At 45.5% G+C, this 18,497-nt stretch overlaps 1 protein-coding gene across 2 annotated transcripts in view; it reads right to left on the bottom strand.

Moving 5' to 3' along the window:
* The window catches only part of KCNN3 (potassium calcium-activated channel subfamily N member 3), a 170,871-nt gene continuing 152,649 nt past the window's right edge, over window positions 276–18,497 (bottom strand). The window contains exons 6-9 of one of the 2 annotated variants that reach the window (XM_018046204.1): window positions 15,415–15,542; window positions 14,667–14,736; window positions 8,815–9,060; window positions 276–8,567 (exon numbers count right to left, since the gene is read on the bottom strand). In XM_018046204.1, coding sequence (XP_017901693.1) covers window positions 8,535–8,567; window positions 8,815–9,060; window positions 14,667–14,736; window positions 15,415–15,542 — 477 coding nt within the window. In that variant the 3' untranslated portion in view covers window positions 276–8,534. Of the gene's footprint in view, window positions 9,061–14,666; window positions 14,737–15,414; window positions 15,543–18,497 lie in introns of both variants that reach the window. The other variant, XM_018046203.1, reaches the window with a different exon arrangement.

Here is an 18,497-nt window from a genome sequence, read left to right on the forward strand (position 1 = left end):
TGGAGTAGGTTACCGTTTCCTTCTCTAGGAGATCTTCCTGACCCAGGGATCTAGCCCATGTCTTGGTTGGCAGGCAGAATTTTTACCTCTGAGGTACCTGTGAAACCCAAGCAGTATTTGAGCCCCATCTCCTACAATTTAGTCTTTCAGATGACAACAAAACCATGCCTAGCTCATAAAGACCAGAACCTTCTGATGCTGCTGTGTGAAGAGAACTTGGCACTAGAGTGATCAAAAGGTTTGCTGTTAAAATGGATTATAATGAAATTACAAAATCACTGCAACCACTTTTACTTAGGCAGTCCTGCAGAGGGAGAACAACAAGCCACTGAAACAGAAAAATGGTTCCCGAAAGCAAATTCAATTTCCTTTTTGGCGACCTGAGAAAGTTGACCACAGTTCCATTCAAAACCTTCAGGCACTTGACTTTTTATATCCTTTACCTTTTTAATAAAAAGTAAAAAACAAACAAAAAAATACATCAATGTCCTGGATAGAACCTCTCTATGTAAAGGTCTCACTGAACAAATAAACATAGGACCAGACAAAAGAAATGGAGCTGCAAATAGCAATATGATATATTACGAAGCATTTATATATGTATGTATATGTTATATATGAATGTGCAGGGTATATGTGTGTGCACCTATGTATGTATAAATCGTATTTGCCTACATATGTCACACACACACACATATATTTATACTGACCTCTTTAGATTGAAGTCCAAGGCACTTTTTACAATGAACAGGTTAAAGCCATTAATTCAGAACATAACTGTTTCTGGGTACATATCAATTTATGGCGCCAATATCACAATTCACATCTTTCCTTGCTTACCTCAGAGTGTCAGGTTGGTGTAATGAATAAGAGACTTGGTTTAAAGAGAGATTAGGAATGTTTCTAGATGGTTAAACTAACTTCTCTTGCTAGTTTCCTCTAGGGAGGAGAGTTCCCACTGGTAGGATGCTGAGTTTGTCAAGGGAGGAACACAGATGCAGCTATTTCTGCATTATGCTGAGCAGGGAGCCAGGTGGCCTTCCAGGGGACCTGGCCCGAGGAACCACCTGATATTCTGATGGCCCTGCCAGCATTCACTAAAACAAAAATCTTAAAAAGGTGCTTTGAGATGGCTCACGGGGGAAGCGAGTCCTTTTAAATAAGACTGGGAAAAGACTGCTTCTTTGTATATACCACTCGAGCTATCTGACCTCAAGAGGAATTTTAAGGTGCATTTGTTTTTATGATCATATGGGACCTTTACTTCATCAAATAATTCTATACATGAGGGTCAAGGAAGAAAGAGTTTGATTTTCTGAATAGTAATGTTATTTACCATTGCTGTGTGGTCAGGACAGTGCTTACAATTAATATGTATACCACATGTGGGGACCTTGTTAAAATGCCTAATATGATTAAGTAGGTCTGGGATGGGGCCCGAGATTCTGCATTTCTAACGAGTTCCTAAGTGATGCTAATGCTGCCGATCTGTGGACCACACTTTGACTTACAACTGTCAGCATATAGCTACATGCCTGAATTGCTGTCCAAAGGTCCCATTTTCCCCAAATCAGGAATTTGTATTGGTTTTCTTAATTCTAGATGGAATAATAACTTTGAGTAGAAAAATCAGAACACTCTCTATAAACGTAGAAGTCTTCGTCTGAGAACAGCTAGAAGGAAAAGCCAAAAGAGACAGTTCTATTTAGTAGCAGAAAAGTATTATGAGACAAATAAATTACCACCAGTACATTCATCAGTCAATTATAAAATTGAGAATAAACTAATTTCTATTACCGAGTGAGTAACTTGCTAAAAACGGGTGCCCTGGAGTTCTGATGGCTTTAATGGAGCTCAGCCAAACATGTAACTGAGGACCAGTATAGAGACTGAGAGAATTCAGCTCAATAAAAATACAATGTGTGTTCAGGTACACACGGCTATATTTAACATGGATAACTAACAAGGACAAATTGTATAGCACAGGGAACTCCGCTCAATGTCATGTGGGAAACTGGATGGGAGCGAGTTTGGGGGAGAAGAGATACATGTATATGTGTGGCCGAGTCCCTTTGCTATCCACCTGTAACTATCACAACACGGTTAATCGGCTATACTCCAATACAAAATAAAAGGCTTAATGAATGAAAATGAAATGCGTCTCCAAGTTAGCTCTCAGCCACATGAGCCGATTGAAGCTGGGCATTTAGATATTTCTCTTTCGAATGGCATGAAAACATTACTGAGCCCCCAGCCTTATCTATATTTAAGCTCAAATAAAATGGAAGTGTGAGAGGATTCCAGCCTTTTTCCCAGGAGAAAACCTACTATTTTGCACTATCAGTACATCTGTGTGAATTTTCAGAGATTGTGAAGGGAAGAGATACACTCAGTTGAAGAATCTATTCTGATGCTTCTTGGTGTGCATCTGTGCAATATTTTACCAATGTGATAACAAGCAAGGGTCCTCCTCAGGAGGAGGCCACTGATTCCAGGGAGCCTTCATTCTATGACCAAATGCATCCCGTTTTCATCTACAAATAGTCCCATGGCCAAAGGAAGGAAGTGAGAAATTTTACACATGTGTCTCAACTGCTCTATCAGAGAAGGAAGGACATCGATATTGTAGTTGCTGAAGTAGAAAATTTGTCACAGTTTTGCTGATAAAGGAAAACATCTTGATGGAAACTCTATCTTTCCTCCCAGCCAAACTAGCAGACAGGGAAGCCCAGCTCTTTGCATGTCCTGCCTCCTCCCTTCATCCCCTTAGGAGCTGTGCTCCATGTTGTGGTTTAAATGTGTGGAAACCTGGCTCCCTCAAGGAGCTGACTCAAAAAAGCATAACTGCCCACTGGGCTCTCACTGAGCCCCCAGGGAAATGCAGTTCCAATCCCAGTTATACTCTGACACAGAGAAACTTACAATGCCTAGGAGTCTGAATCTTTTGTGTCACAGGAGAACAAGACCCTTCCTTATGCCCCATTCTGCCACTGCCAAAGGAAAAACTGATTGGCTGAGTTTGAGACAAATCATTTATGTAACAGGGCCTTTGCATTTAGATAAAAAGAGCCTGCCCTTTAATTAAACTGGCTTTGCACAGCTACTAAAGGAGTGATGGCTTTTAAAATCTTTTCCGAAATGGCTTGAAAGAATTTAGGGTAGAATTAGTCTTCTAAGTGGGGTATAGCGTTCTTTTATCTCTATTAATCAGGTCTCAGAGAATTAGAATATGGCAGTTCAGTAGGCTGAGGACCCTTGGTCTGGGTGTCAGGCAGTCACTAACAGTGATGTGTACTCAGAAACAGTCGTTGGGAGAGCAGGTTGACACTGTACCTGCTAAAGACTAGTTTGATACAAAATGGTAATTGAAAGTTACAATATATTTTATAATATAGCAACATATTTCATATTTAAAATAAACTGTTATACTTTCTCCTATCATTAAAAAATAGCAAGCAGTACAGAGGCAAGATGCAAATTCATATTGAAGCTCATCTGATTCTGAATATAAACACATCAGTTTCTGAGTTTGCCATGGATATCTTTCCTCCATTGACATCCTGCTGCCCTCTTCTGTTGTTCTCTTCCGGTCAGTGCAGAATGGAGAGTCTGGGACCAACATTGAGTTGTTGCGCCATTAAAAGGTGTGTCTGATGAAGGTAGATCAGTCCTGGTTGAGGTTCAAACACTGAGACGATATGATACAGCTAGAGAATGTTGTTTATTCCCTGTCCTCCTTCTGTGAACTTTCATGTTGGCTGTTCCGATCAGATTGATATTTGATTTGTCAAAAAAAATTTTTTTTGGCTATAAATTCAGCATCTCTTTGGGATCTGAACTATAGGTTGGTATTGAATTTTGTGCTTTTCCTCCATCAGCTTGGTTGGTCACAACGTCTGTTTGGTTTGTCTCAACACATGGTCCAAGCCCAAGAGTACAGCTTCCAGAACATATTTCTCAGGTGTGTAAACAACTGTGGCAGGGCACTTGGCACCTAGATTTGGAGGTCATACGTTGACGATTTGATAATGGTTTTGTTCAGAGGGAACTCCAGTTCATATTTGGGCATTTCCAGTAATGGTGTAAGGAAAAAGATCACAGTTATTTTTTTTCTCTATCTGTATATATTTCTATACCATTCCACTGAGAACTTTTTAATAAGCTTCAGTCTATTTTAGTAAAAATCTACGTATTACTTGTCTGACAGGAGTTTAGCATTAATTTCTGTTCATGCAGCTTGGCACAAGCTTTCAGGATGAAGAGCAACTCACCTATATTCTACCACCAGAGACAGACACTTAATATTGCTATCCCTGTAACCTTCCTTTCTTAGTGGTATCAGTGATCCCGTTCCCACAGTGTTTACTTTGGCGGCAGTAGAGAAGGAAGGGATACTGTCCAGGGTGTCATTAAGCCGAGCGACTGTAGCGGAAGGATGGGAAGGGAAGAGGCTGTTCCCGCCTACCAGGAAGCCATCAGGTAGCTGTCTAAGGTACTGAAACCGAACGCGTGCAGGGTCAATAGGGGCAGCAAAATGATGACTTACGGAGCCTTCATCTGCTTCTAAGCAGCAGCTAGGGAAGTGGGATGACTGCAGAACTGGGGATATATTTTATGATTTAAAAGCAGTAACTTTAAAAGAGCAGTAGCCTACTGGTAGTGCAATGACTCCACAGTGTCTCAGTCTGGTACTGTGACGGTAGCAACATCATGGGTTCTGGAACGAAACACTGATTCTTAACTTGGGGTGCACTGTTTGATGAGGTACACTCTGAAGGAGGAGAGAGGTCTTGGGACTATGTGCTAATCCCACGCTTCTCTCCCTGCTAATTTCACATAGGTCAGTATGTAAGAATTACTTTTTGGTAACTACTGAGTACACTCTGAGGCAACACCAAAGTGTGGACTAGACAGAGTTGGTTTGGGCTGGTGTTGTTGACAATAGCGATTCCATTTTAAAATCTACTGAGTACTTCACACTTAAGAATATTAACTGTTATCTTCATTTTAAGTATAGAGAAATTGAGGTCTGAGGTGGTTATATTCATTGGCCAAAGATGTGGATCCAGTGTTAGATTTTTATTTATTCTGATTCTGTATCTCTAGATTTATTCTCTTTCATAAGAAATTATAAAATATCAAAGGGGAAAGCCCTAAATGTACTGAAATCATTATTTCTTCAATATTGTTTCTTCCCAGCCTTTAATATACAACAACAGTTTGCACCTGCTCAACACTTTAGAATTTACTTGTGAATACATTTCCTATACCCTCTCACTTACAAGATTATTGTTACACCACTGGTACTTGCTGAGGTCAGAAGTTAGTGGTGATTCAAGGCCTTACCCCTCTTGCTCTTTTGCATTCTATTATACCTTTCTAGAGATATGATGTCATGAAGTTACATATTATGAGGATGGCAAGAGCAGCTCATAGATACTTTATGATCATTTATTGATGATGATCACACATATGTGGCCTTTGATCCAATGATGCAGATTTTTATTTGGACTTCAATCTAAGGAGGGGTGAGCCCCTAGTCTGGTATAACTTACCAACTGATGTTCTGTCCTGAAACCCCACTGAGATTAGTGGTCTTAAGTAATCATATACATCCCTGCCTTTACAGTACATGAAGCTATAATATGGCTTAAGCAATGAGGGGGTGGCTCTATATTTTTAATTCAAGTGTCTAGATATTTTAGGGAATATCAGAGTATACTTTGATCTGACACAGAGTTAACAGAAAGATTATAGGAGGGGCTTGGCCACTGGGTCTGACTTCCAGGAGGGGGAAGAACTCAATCAGTTCAGTACTGGAGTGGGATTACCATAATTAATTGTTTTTTTTTTTTTCATATAGCCAACCCTTGAGTAGATAGTTAAATCTCCTCTACCACCAAACTTGAAATTACAGGAGAAGAAGGTGTAACACGAAAACCCACCCGGCCCCCTTTCCTATTTGACTGTGATGCTGAGGCACAGTGGACTTAGCCAAAAGAAGGGCTGTAGGAAGGAAACGGGTGGGTGACATCCTGGATAATCAATACCTAAGTCATCAGAGGTTGATTGTACTTGCAGGAGAATGGGTAACTTCCTCACCTAAAGCTGAAACAGCGCAGAGAAGCAGCGTCCCATTTACCACCGGAGGGTCAACATGCGAATTCAATCATTTTCTTTTTTTGAAGAGTAAATACTCTTTTCCCAAGGAGAAAAACCATACTTAGCTATTGCACTACCAATAGGTCTAGTCACACTACAAACGCCTGTGTGTTTCTAGGATACCAGTGACTGCTGTTACTGAAAGTGTCTCCAGCCACTCTCTTTGCTAGCGTTGCTAGCTTGGTCATTAGGATTTACCCAAGTGAACAGTATTAGTGATGGGTTAAAGAAGAGCCACCCATAGACAACAATGGGTCAGTGACAGTCTGCACATCCTTTTTGGCAGGAGGAGTAACAGTGGAATCTTGCATGCCATTTGTTTGAAATACAAATGAAATCCCTACATATGCACATGTGCACGTGTGCACACACACGCACATCATAGGGCTACCTGGGGAATGGGAAGAGTGACTAGGAATTCAGAATTGAGGGCTGCAGTTTAGATGACTGAGATTGGCATGCTCAGGTTGACCTGTCAGTGCTTTTCACACTGTGAAATGAACTAATGCCACAAAGAAAACATATGGTTATTTCATCTGCTTATCTGTCTGTTTATACTTTCAGCTGTCACTGAAAACAGGAGCACCATTCTTGGGACATAAAAAAAGATACGGATCTTTTAGATAATCAGTAGGTAAAATAACAAGTAAAAAAAATTCAGCAGTAAGTGTGGCATCTATGGTATACAAAACAACCAAGGAAAATGCTCAAAGGAGTTATTGAGATAAAAATGAGGCCATCAAGGGAAGAGCAATAGCAGTAAGAAAAGATAAAAGAAGAAATTTAACAAGAGACCAGATCTTCTTGAAAGAGTGGCCTTCCTAGGGTTGTCTACCTTTTGCTGTCTGATTATTCCCTTGTCCTTAGGAGACCAGGCCCAGAGCTGTAGAAGTCTCCACAGCTAGACTCTGCTTTCAGAAAGGGGATGATGTCCTGTGATACCCCACAGGACAATCATCCGCACCACAGATGACATCCTTCATTTTACCCTAAACAGAGAAACATTCCCTACAGTATCATTTAAGTCCCCACAAGCAGAGACCTTGGAATGAGAAATGTGATGAGCAGTTGGATGGTTTTCACATCACAAGCATTATGTATGGTTAGATGGTGGTATGAGAAAAATATCTTGCATCCAGATGCCCTGTCCTCACAATTCCTGTCATACACTGGATCTGGATGTTTCTGAAGCCTCTTGAAGTTGGAGAAGTATTACAATAATTTTTGCACCGAGATAAACGTGGCACAATAGGAAGAGGCTACTGACAAATCTGTGTCACCTCATCTTACCCACAATGTTCCCTAAGGGTTCCCTTTATCTTCAAAACCTTGCACTCTGACATGGTTTTAGGTCACATAGAAGGGACCACCTGGGTCACTCATCACTTCTCCTCCCAGCTCTCATGTGAGGCCCTTGACACATGTGTGCTCTTAACATCTGGGGCTGGAAAACTGTTACTGGATAAATATCACTGAACAAACCCCCAGACAATACTTCTATTCACGAAGGTGTCCTGGGGTTGCACCTATTCACACGTGTGTGCATGTGTGCACAGATCCTCTTCCCCTGCCCTCATATCCATACACCTGATCATGCACTCCTGTGGAACACAGCTTGTTTGGATACAAGATAAAAAACTCTGCAGAAGCTGTTATTTTTAGAAGGCTGCTTATCTCTCCAGAATGCCAATTTTGGCTTGTCATTCATCTCAGAGCAAGCATGGTGTACCCTGTTTTGTATTTGAAGGGATCTGCGTCTTCAGTGAGGCTCAGAATGTGGCAACACTGGCAAACCCACTGAACTGACAGCACCCACATCCAGATTCAGACCAACTCAATGTGCATTTAGAGAGTGCCTTCTGTGTGCAGAGTAAGGTACCAGGTCCCTCTTTACTTGGGTCAAGTGCAAACAAGAAAAGACCTGGGTTGAATGTGGGATGTGTGTGTGTGCATGCACACGCTTGCAAATACATGGGTTTATCTGAGTATTAATATTGAATGGAGAGTCTGGCTTTTTATTCATCAATTTTTCTTTCAGTCTAAATTGTATGACTGTGTAAGGGATGGGAGGAAAGAACATCTATTTTGGCAAGCTGTGGACAGCTCTCTCTTACTTTTGTCCTCTGGGGGCTTCCTTAGACAAAAGGAAAGGAAAGCAATGGGCTGGAGGGCCCCAGGGGTGAGGAACCCATCTCCCAAGCCTGCTACCACACCCTCCCCCCAGCGGACCCACCTCCAGGCTGGCTTCACTGCTGGCTACTTCGGTGCATCTGACCCCCCACCCCTCCCCACGTGAGGACCTGAGATTGGACGTGGATTTCTGCTCTCCACCAACTCTGCAGCAAGGGCCCTGCCAGAGGCGTCGCTTCCTGTCATCTCCTCTTCCTGCTCCCAAGTAGAGGCACCTAAACAGAGATTAGATTTCTGGTTTCAAGGCATATCAAACCAAGCACGCTGAATGAACATGAGTTAGTTAATTAGCTCGGTGTCTCTTCTTTACGATCCCTGGTCTGAAATGTTCCTTGATGGCAAAGTGACCAGGAGAGAGTCGATTTGCATCTTAAGACCTATGGGTAATGCTTCTGGAGTGGGGAGTTTTATTTAGCAACTGCTTGAACTCGTGTATGGGGTCGGGAAGGAGGTGGAGCTGACCCCGATCGGGCTGTCGGAGAGTGGGGTGTGGGTGGTGCCCACCGCCACGCTGACGCCCCGGGCCTCCATGAGGGCAGACAGGAGCTGCTGCTGCTGCTGGCGCAAGGTGTCGGCGATGAGCAGGGGCAGGGAATTGAAGCTGGCGGTGAGGTGTTCCAGCTTCGACTCCAGGCTGCCGATCTGTTTCTCCAGGTCTTCGCTCCGGTCATTGAGCTCTGTGATCAAGTCATACATGACATTCTGCATCTGTTTGGGGAGATGGAGAGGTGAGAGATGGGAAGGCAGCAGGTCATCAGCGGGGAATCTGTGCTGAGAAAAATGAGATACTCTGCCAGATGACGGTGGAAAGGCCACTCTCCAGGGACCAGCTTCCGCGTCGGCTGCGTCTGCTCTGGCCAAGGACGGAGAAGCGTTTACTTTCTTAAAGACATGGAGGCTCCTGGCACAGTGTTTTTTATGTTGTTCTTGTTTTATCACAAAAACAATGCATATTACCTATAAAAATACATATTGGAAAATAGGTAGGATGGAAAAGAAGCAGCACTTCTGAAATAGAACAAGTCCCTAATGTGTCCTGTTTCTTACTGCATCCAACCTCTCAGCTCACACAGCAAGGACACCTACTGATTAAAAAGAGACAGCTCTAAGGCAGGGAGTGGACAACGCGACAGGCTCATCCTTGGTAGGCCAGGGTTCAAGTGCATGTATGCTGCTCACTAACAGTGTGCCTTCCCTCAGGTCTCTTAAATGCTCTGAACCTTGGTCCTTACAAAATAGAAGTTAATCATAACTACACATAGTAATGAAATCATTGCTCCGCCCACCCCCCTCACTTTCAACACCGCAGCCAAAATGTATGATTACCTGATGAAACTCACTCTGGCCTGGGTTGCAGTGAAAGGGAGCCGCCTTGCAGAGATTATAGTGCCTCTCCTGCCTGGTCAAGAACGGAGGGCGCCTCAACTTGGGACAGCCCTGAAGGGTCAATCCACCTTGGGAACTGCCATGGGCCGGTCAAGGACTTTGTCTATCCTATCATGGTTCAGGCTCTCTTTCTGCCACGTTCTACCCGACTCTCCCTCTAACAGGTACGGTCCTGACACTGCCCCCCAGTAAACATCCTGCTCTCGTGCCATCTCCCAGTGTCCCAGGGACCCGCCCATCACCAGTACTCACCCCATACACGTCCCATGGCCAACAGTCTGACCTCCTCTAAACCTCCCCACGGAAGGAAAGGGTGGGACAAATTGAGAGAGTGGGCACTGACATACATATACTTCTGTGTTTAAAGCAGATGCTAGTGGGAAGCTCTGTGTAGCATACAGAGCTCACAGCAGTGCTGTGTGATGACCTAGAGGGGTGGGATGGGGGCAGGGGGGAGATCTAAAGGGAGGGGATATATGTATGCATATGACTGATTCACGTTGCTGTACAGCAGAAATTAACACAACATTGTAAAGCAAGTAGACTCCAATTAAAAAAAAAAATCCCCTCCCCTCCCCCATGCCCTTGTTAATAAGGCACCTTGTCCGCACTCCACTCCTGACCCGCTAACCCTGCTCAGTGCTTTCCTTTCTTTGATGCTGTCTTCTAATACACTATCTGCTGTTTCTTTTGCATGTTGTTGCTGTCTGCCCTCTCCCACTAAAAGGAAATCCCCTCCAGGGCAGGGACCTTTGCCTGTTGTGTTCACTGACGTGTCCCAAGGACTTAAAATAGTATCTGGCACATACGAGATGCTCAGCTAACATTTTCTGATGAATAAATATTCCCAGATGTGCCTAGCAAGGGGGTCTGTTGCACATGGTCAGCACCAAAAGCTGTTGGTAGGACTAGTGAATGAATGAAGTGCTGTCTCAGGGGAAAACCTCTGCCCTTCCATTCTTCAGCCAATGTAAAAGTTTAACTGATGGGAGAAGACCTCTTGTACCACAAGTTATTTCCATATAACTAGAAGATTTCCCAATGTTTCCCGCTGAGACCTGAGTGGCTGAAGAAAAGGAGAGAAGAGTCCCGTGGGGGCCCAGCTCAGGGCCCGCCTCTGGAGAGCAGGTGCTCAGGAAGCTTTTGTGAATGAACCCTGGACGAGGTCGTGAGAGAGGGAGAGCAAACATGGAGTACCTCCGGGGAACTGCAAATACAATCCAACTTGAGAGGAATAAAGTTGTCTTCTAAACCAGGTCAGCAGAGTGCTAAACAAATGCAGCTCACGCCTACTGCACCATCTTCTGTTCTAGCTCTGTTCTCTGCCAGCGCTCCTTATCTCCAGGAGAGGCCGTTCACTCAAGCTGTTCCCCCCTGAAACCTGGGCACCATCCTCTCCTGGCCCCCTCTCACCAGTACAAAGTCCTGCCCACTATACATCTAATGATCATTATATATCAATGATCATTATATATCATTATATCATCTAATGATCATTCGATTGAAATGAAACCACTTTTGTTCCATTCACTACCCCCACGGTTCTGACTCTACGCTTATCAGGCAACTTTTTGGTTATAATTTGGCTTCCTGGGTTGGTCTGTAGGGACTTTATCAACATGACAGTCACATTTCTCCTTGCAAATTAGCAAATGGCATTAGACTTGGGAGCAAGATTCTTGGGAGGCTTCAGGAACACATTGTTGGGTGTTTCTGTGGCTGCAAGGGCAGAGCCGGGTTTGCAGTTGCTTTGTATCCTCCAAGCCTCACCTGCAGGTACTGTGGCTCTGGTCATTTGCCAGTGACGCTTTGATCCTATTTCACCTGAAATTTCAAGTTACTCCAGGAAGATTCATAAACCATGGGTGCAGGCAGGGGCCAAGGGTGTAGGAAGTGAGGCGAATGAAAAAAAGAGTTAGAGGTGGCAAAATGTGAGAAGCCAGAGAGGAGATAGGAGAAGGGGCGCTGAGAATGCAGTGATACCTTCCCAGGGTTTCCCTGGTGGCACACGGTAAAGAACCCACTTGCCAATGCAGGAGGTGCAGGAGATGCTGGCTCAATCCCTGGGTCGGGAAGATCCCCTGGAGGAGGAAATGGCAACCCACTCCAGTATTCTTGCCTGGGAGACCCCTTGAACAGAAGAGGCTGGCAGGCTACAGTCCATGGAGTTGCACAGAGTTGGACATGACTGAGCAACTAAGCATGCACGCACGACACCTTCCCACCAGGAAATTGGCTGCAGCCCCAGAAGGAACGAGGCAGCTGTGACTTCTCCAGGGCAGGACGCTACTGTGGCCCTCTCAGAGGAGAGGCTGTTTAGGGCCGGCAGTGCTTCCTTTATTAATTAACATTCACAGAAGTTCCTCAAGGTGCATGTTCCTCCCAGAATGTACAAAACTGCAAATGGATTTGCCTGCAGGGGCACCCTGACGAGCTCTGGACTGAGTCTGGGCCCTGGGGTCCCAGCCCCAGCATGGCAACTCGCCAACAGACCGAACTTGGGATGGTCTCTTTGTTCCTTGGGATCTTGGTTTCCTCATCTAGATTTCTAATCAGAACTACCAGGTGCAGAACCATTATAGTTTTCGGAGCGTTTTCACAGATATCACCTTATCTGATCAGTTGAGCCTCAGATGTGGGGAAGGAGTTTTACATTTCAATGGAAGACACTGAAGCTAGGTATAAAGAGCCCCAGCACACACACCCCTCCCCGGCCCCCCAGCTCTGCCACCCTACAAGAGAGCTCTTCCATAGAGCAAGTGATATTTGGAGGCCACATGCTCTTTTCTTAATCTCGAGAGGACCACGGGACAGGAGTGGGAAGTGGTGAGCCGGGTGGACGAAGCACAGAGAGAAAAGGAGAGAACACCGTGTTATTATTGTCTCCCCTGTTTTGTTGCTTGGCGACAAGATGCCAGGCGGGAATGCGGACCAGTGTGAAAGATGCTAGGCTGCTGCCAAGACCTTGGCTGAGCCTCCTGGGAGGAAAGATGGAGCGTGGCAGAGTTCACACCACCCCTGCAGCCCAGCAGACACCTTCCCTTAACCCTTTCCCCCACACCCTTTCTTTCCAGTTATCGATGGTTTAGCTTCCCCACCCAGTTTCTGTGAGCCTCTTTCCAGTTCATGGAGTTTGCTTCACCTAGCCTGCTCTGCAGGGCCCCCATCTCTGTGATAGGCAGTGACTGACAATGAAGAAATGCAGGCTTGAAAGCCCAGGGTGTCCACTATTTCCAGGGGCACTCCAGCCAGAGAGGCAGAAATACGGCTACTTGTTAAAGAAGTATCTTGGGGCTTGGTGACCATTTCCTGCATCCCCCAGCGTGGGTTCCCCAGCAATGTTTGCCTTACCTGACCCTCCTCCTGGCCTCAGGTGATTGGTCCGAGGGCGAACATGTGACCCAAACTGGCCAGTAATCTCATCCCTTCTGAGAGTTTAGAATTAAGACCAATAGGAGGCCAGTCAATTTGTCTTTGTCTGTGGCTAGAACTAGAACATGGACTCTCTGGATAGGGGCCTCCCATGGAGACAAGGGGCATAGAAAGTTGTCAGGAGATGGGGGAGAGGAAGAAAGAGAACTGACGCAAGCACTTGAACACGAGAGAGAAGAGAGGGTGGGCACCTGTTTCCTGGGGTGAAGTCCGCTTCCAGTTAGCTCCTTCCTGAAGTCTAACCACATGCCTGCCCTGAGGTTCTGCCTGGAATGAGACTTCCTTGTATTCTTAATTTAAACACCTACATTTTTAAACCTATTCCAAAGGGTTTCTGACACTAGAAGCCAAGAGTGTTGAGCAACGCACGCTAGACCCTGCTGAGGGGTTCCCTTCTGCATTCGGGCATTCCATTCACATTCTTGCCTCCTCCAGGCTCACAGGAAACAGTCTACCTCAGCACCCCCTGCAAAGACAAACAGGCCTGTGGGCTTCGCCCAACTCATGCCAGCCACACATCCCCTGATTAAAGTCCTCCCAAGCTTGGGAGATCCTTTCTCTGGCCTGATGCCTTCATTGAACAAGGCACTGCACGTGGCCCAGGAGCTGGCAATTTCTCTGATTACACCCTCTTTTCAAAGGGGGTTTAATTTGCCTGAGGGAGTTTCTCTTGCTTACTCAGGGAACGTGTTCCCCGATGATGATTGACATCTGCTGGAATGTTCTGCCAGCCTGGCCCTGGGCTATACACTTGACATACAATTTCTATCAAGAGGCAATGAGGAGGAGGAGCTGAGGAGGGGAGGTCCTTTCTTCAGTGGCGCCTACACTCAGCTCTGCCAGCGGTGCAGCCTCCGATCCTTTCACTCCAGAGATTCGCCAAAGGAGCGAGCTCCTTTACAGTATTTGCGGCAGTTCAGGGCCAGAAGTGCAGGACGACTGTGGGGCTCTGAAAGCAGGGCTCTCTTCTTTGGCATCTTTGTGAGGTAGAAAGAAATGCACCTCCCCCTGCTCCTGACTGGGGGCCAGAAAAGCTTGAGTTGTAAGGACTGAAGGATGCAGGAAAATGAGCTTACAATTATAACCACAAATCAGAAGGCTCCTTCTAGGTGCGACCTAGACAAGCAGCATCGCCAATCATCACCATTTGGTCTTGCCAGCGTGCTTCCCCCTCTGCAAACTCAGCGTACAGCTAATCAAGCGACACACTAAACGGACTTAGCAGGTCGGCCCATCAGTTCCCAGCAAAGCCCGACCTGAGCGGTAGAACGGAAGGAACACATGCCAGGTTTTCAAAGTCAATAACACACACTAGTAGCTTGCAAATGTCAAGAACTTGAACCTAGATTATTTTTTAAGGAAGGAGGAAGTGGCCTTAACTTTCCTGGTCCTGCTCTGTGCAGTTTAGCCATGGCACTTCTTCACAGCCACACCTGAGGAGATGAAAGGCCAGCATCTGAGAACCCTATGTGAGGTCTTTGGATTCCGCCACTCACCTTGGAAAGGTCCACCAGGGTGTTGGCTTGGTCACTCAGCTTCCTCTGCTCCATCTTGACGCTCCTCAGTCTGTGGGAAAGAGTCGAAAGAGCCACACTCTTCAAGCGCATGCTGGGTTCACCCCACAGCTGATTCCACATCCATGTCAATTCATCTGGTTTTGGAACCCAGCCCAGGACCTTAAACATGGGTGACAACTGACCAGAATCAAGGGCTTGGCAGGTCCCCAAGAAAGCAAACTCATCTCCATGGATGCTTGCCTCTAGTCACTGTAGCTTGCCCACCACTCTCAGATCATGTCCCAGCTTCCAAGCCTTTATCAAGGCTGTGCCTTCCACCTTGAAGGTCTTATGCTCAGCCTTTCAGGGTTTCCCGAAACTTCCAGGTCAGACTAAATGTTTTCATCCTCTACTTTTAAAACTCCACTATAATTTTTAAAATACTTAGCTTATAGAAAGCACTGATCACAGTTTGCTCTGCTTCCAGTTGTAATGTGATGTATGTGTGCGTATGTAGACTGTGAGAGCTCCCTGAGGCTCTTATCTAGTTTTTACCTTCCACGGCAACCTGTCCAATGTCTGGCAGGGGCAGGTGCAATAAATGAATAAACAGACTGATCTGGATCCAGTTCACCACCCCCTGTGCTTGCTGAGTGGAACAGAATAGCTCTCTCCCGCTCCTCTAAGCGTGTGAGCGGACGCCGGCGGGGCTCGGGGCCCACCGCTCCTCGTTCGGTGGCGCACTCACTGGTGGATAGCCTGCAGGAACTTCCTCTGGTGCTTCCTGACTTTGGCGTGGTCAATCTTCTTTAGCAGCTTTGTGTGTTTGTAGATTAGCCACGTTTCCCGAAGGACATTGGCTGCAGCATTCTTGATCTAAGGAAAAGCAAATAAACAGGTGACTATCAGGTGAGTTTTCCTAGCTTCACATGACATGTGTTGGTGGGGGGGGGGCGGTCTGCCGATAGAGTCGATTTGGCAAGGAAATGAGTCTGCAATGATCTTTTTCCTTAATCAGATCGTGACCTCTTAGAAAGGATGATGAAAATTCATCTCTCATTAATCCTGTATTGGACACAGAAGACTGGAGGCTGAAGTTGAGGAGTGCCTCTTTCTCTTAATTATTCTGGGACTGCCTCGCCACTGCTGTTGCTATATTTAGATAGGCTGCCTTGCTGAGGCCTGGAGGCCTGGGGTACACTTTGAATAGATAAACATGCTGCCCTTGGATGCAGAGTTCCACGCTCTACATGGGATTTTTATTTAGTGCACGTGGCACATTTCTTGGATTCAGAGAGTAAACAGCTTTGCTATCAGCTAGAGATTGTAGTTATTTAAACATTGTTGAAAATTTAACTAAAATTTATTTTTTTTTAATGTAAAGGTTACTTTCCACTTACAGTTATGACAAAACATCAGCTACACCCCCCATGCTGTCCTGTATGTCCCTGAGCCTGTCTTACACTCAGGCGTTTGTATCTCCCACTCCCCGGCTGCTATGTCACCCCTCCCGCCTCCCCCCCGGGAACCACTAATTTGTTCTCTTTATCTGTGAGTCTGCTCTTTTGTTGTTGTTATATTCACTAGTGTGTTGTCTTTTTTAGATTCCACGTGTAAGTGACATCATACGGCGTCTGTCTTTCTCTGACTTATTTCACTTCAGCTGCGGATTTTACAAGGCCTCCTTGAGGAAATCTTTCCCACCAAATGGAGCTCTAGGTATCAACTAGTCCATTGTTTCCTTTCCCAAATGGCCCAAAACAGTTACACCGCAACTTTACATATAATTGGCATAAAACTGACATCATTTCCAAGAAGGGTCTGCAAATCAGTGAAGATATTTTGGTGTGAAACCAGAGCTGCTTCCTTCCGCAGGCTGGCTCCTTCTCTGCACTGCAATCACACATTTCCACATATGACGCTGTCATCTGTTGACATGGAAACCACTGATATCATCCAGCTCACGATGGAACTGAGACATATCAATGGCATCCAGATGGCAGGGGACAAAGTTTTAATCCAAACACAGACATCTTCAGCAATTAGTAACAAGAGCAAAAGGAAACATTTTTTATTAAGCACAAGCTAAACAGATTTTTGATGAACTGTTCCCATTTCTATCAGCCATGCACATTGGCACAGGCCCACAGGCCCAGGGCCTGGAAGTAAGTAGGCCAGCCTAGTAGAAATCAGGTTACTAGCCAGAAAAGATTTTAATAAAATTGGAGAGTACAGGCCTGCTTCTTCAGACTGACATCAACAGATGGGACGTTGTTAAAATACTGAGACGTGTGGGAAGGCTTAGGAAACATTGTTTTGTAGGCTGATAACTTTTGTGTGTGTGTTTAAAAAATTTATTACGAAGGCTGGATTATATTTTTCATTGGCGCTGAAGCGATGTTATAAAAGAACAGCTAGGTCTTCTCAGAAATGTCTAAGTGACATAAATACTGCTTTTCTGCTCAGTAAAAATCTACCATGAAAATGGTTTTAAATGACTTAATTGCCCACCTCTGGCATTTTCATGCCTGAGAGGAAGCAGGTGGTGGTGAGTAGAAGCTGGAAACGGTGAGTGTCCAGGTGAGGAGGGGGGAAGAAGAGGTGGGGGTCATCATGGGGGTTCTGTTCAGGGGCTAGAGTGGATGTCAGCCTCCTGGCAAAAGAGGCAGCATAGAAGGGAGGGCCTCTCTGTGGAGGGCCTCCTCTCACCACCCGTCCGTAGGGAGAGGGCAACTTGACAGGTGGTTTCTTCAGTTTTCCAAGGCGTGTAGCCTCCTAGGACAGCCTCCCAGAAGAATAGGAGGGAAAAGCCTGCCCCAGCATTTAGGGTGGCTGGCAGCACCCCACTTATTCAAGTCTCATCCCTGGAACATTGATAAAGGCATGGAACATCAGCATGGATGAGCCCCTGACCACAGTCTCTGTGTTGGTGGGGAACCGGTACTGGAAGCTGGAAAAGCTGCAGGTAAATCCTTGTTCTGCCAGTTTAGAAGTAAGTGCTTAATTATCCACAAGATGGGAAAAGTGAATCCTTACCTTAAGGGTTGTTTTCAGGCCCCTAGGAGGCAATTACCATCGTGCTGATGGTGCTAAGGGTGAACATTTACCGGGTGCCAGATTACATATGTGCAAATGCATTTAATCTTCACAACAGCCCCGTCAGGCAGGCACTCATGTTATCCCCACTTTACAGATGGAGAAGTGGAGACACAGACCAAGACCCTAAAGTTATAAATGGCAAACTGAGTCAATTTGAATTTAAGTGTCATAGCAACTATAAAGCACCATAAAGATGTTAGTTATCATCATCTGGCCCACGTCCCCACTGAGAATATGAGGAAATGGCAGTTCCAGAGATAGGATGTGAGGATCAGAATCCCACAGCTAGCTAATGGCAGAGTCAAAACAAGAGCCAGGTCCAAAAAGAGCAGAAGGTTTTCATGTGGTCTGAAGAAAGACCTGACGAGATGTCATCGCTACGCAAACAAAATTATTTCCTGTTTTCCAGGATCAAGGAACTGGAAAGGACATTCGATGTGTTTTTAATCATCACGGCCCTCACTTAGCAATATGAAAGAGCAGGGAGTCCAGGTCCTGCCCTTAACTTCAGCCCAAATATAAGGTACTAAAACCACAGCACAGCCTGGGTCGCTGAGCGAAGCAGTCACAGCGCCTTTATGGGTTTGAACAAGAGGCCCCCGCGTATTCGGGAAAGCGATGTTAAATGCGAGCGTTGGTGCTGACTCTGAATTAATTGTCAGCAAACAGCCTGGCACAAAGCTAAGTAGATCAATATCTGCAAGAGAAGAAGAAATAGGCTTTTAACTGCAC

The sequence above is a fragment of the Capra hircus genome, chromosome 3 (assembly GCF_001704415.2).
Source record: "Capra hircus breed San Clemente chromosome 3, ASM170441v1, whole genome shotgun sequence".
Lineage (NCBI taxonomy): Eukaryota > Metazoa > Chordata > Mammalia > Artiodactyla > Bovidae > Capra > Capra hircus.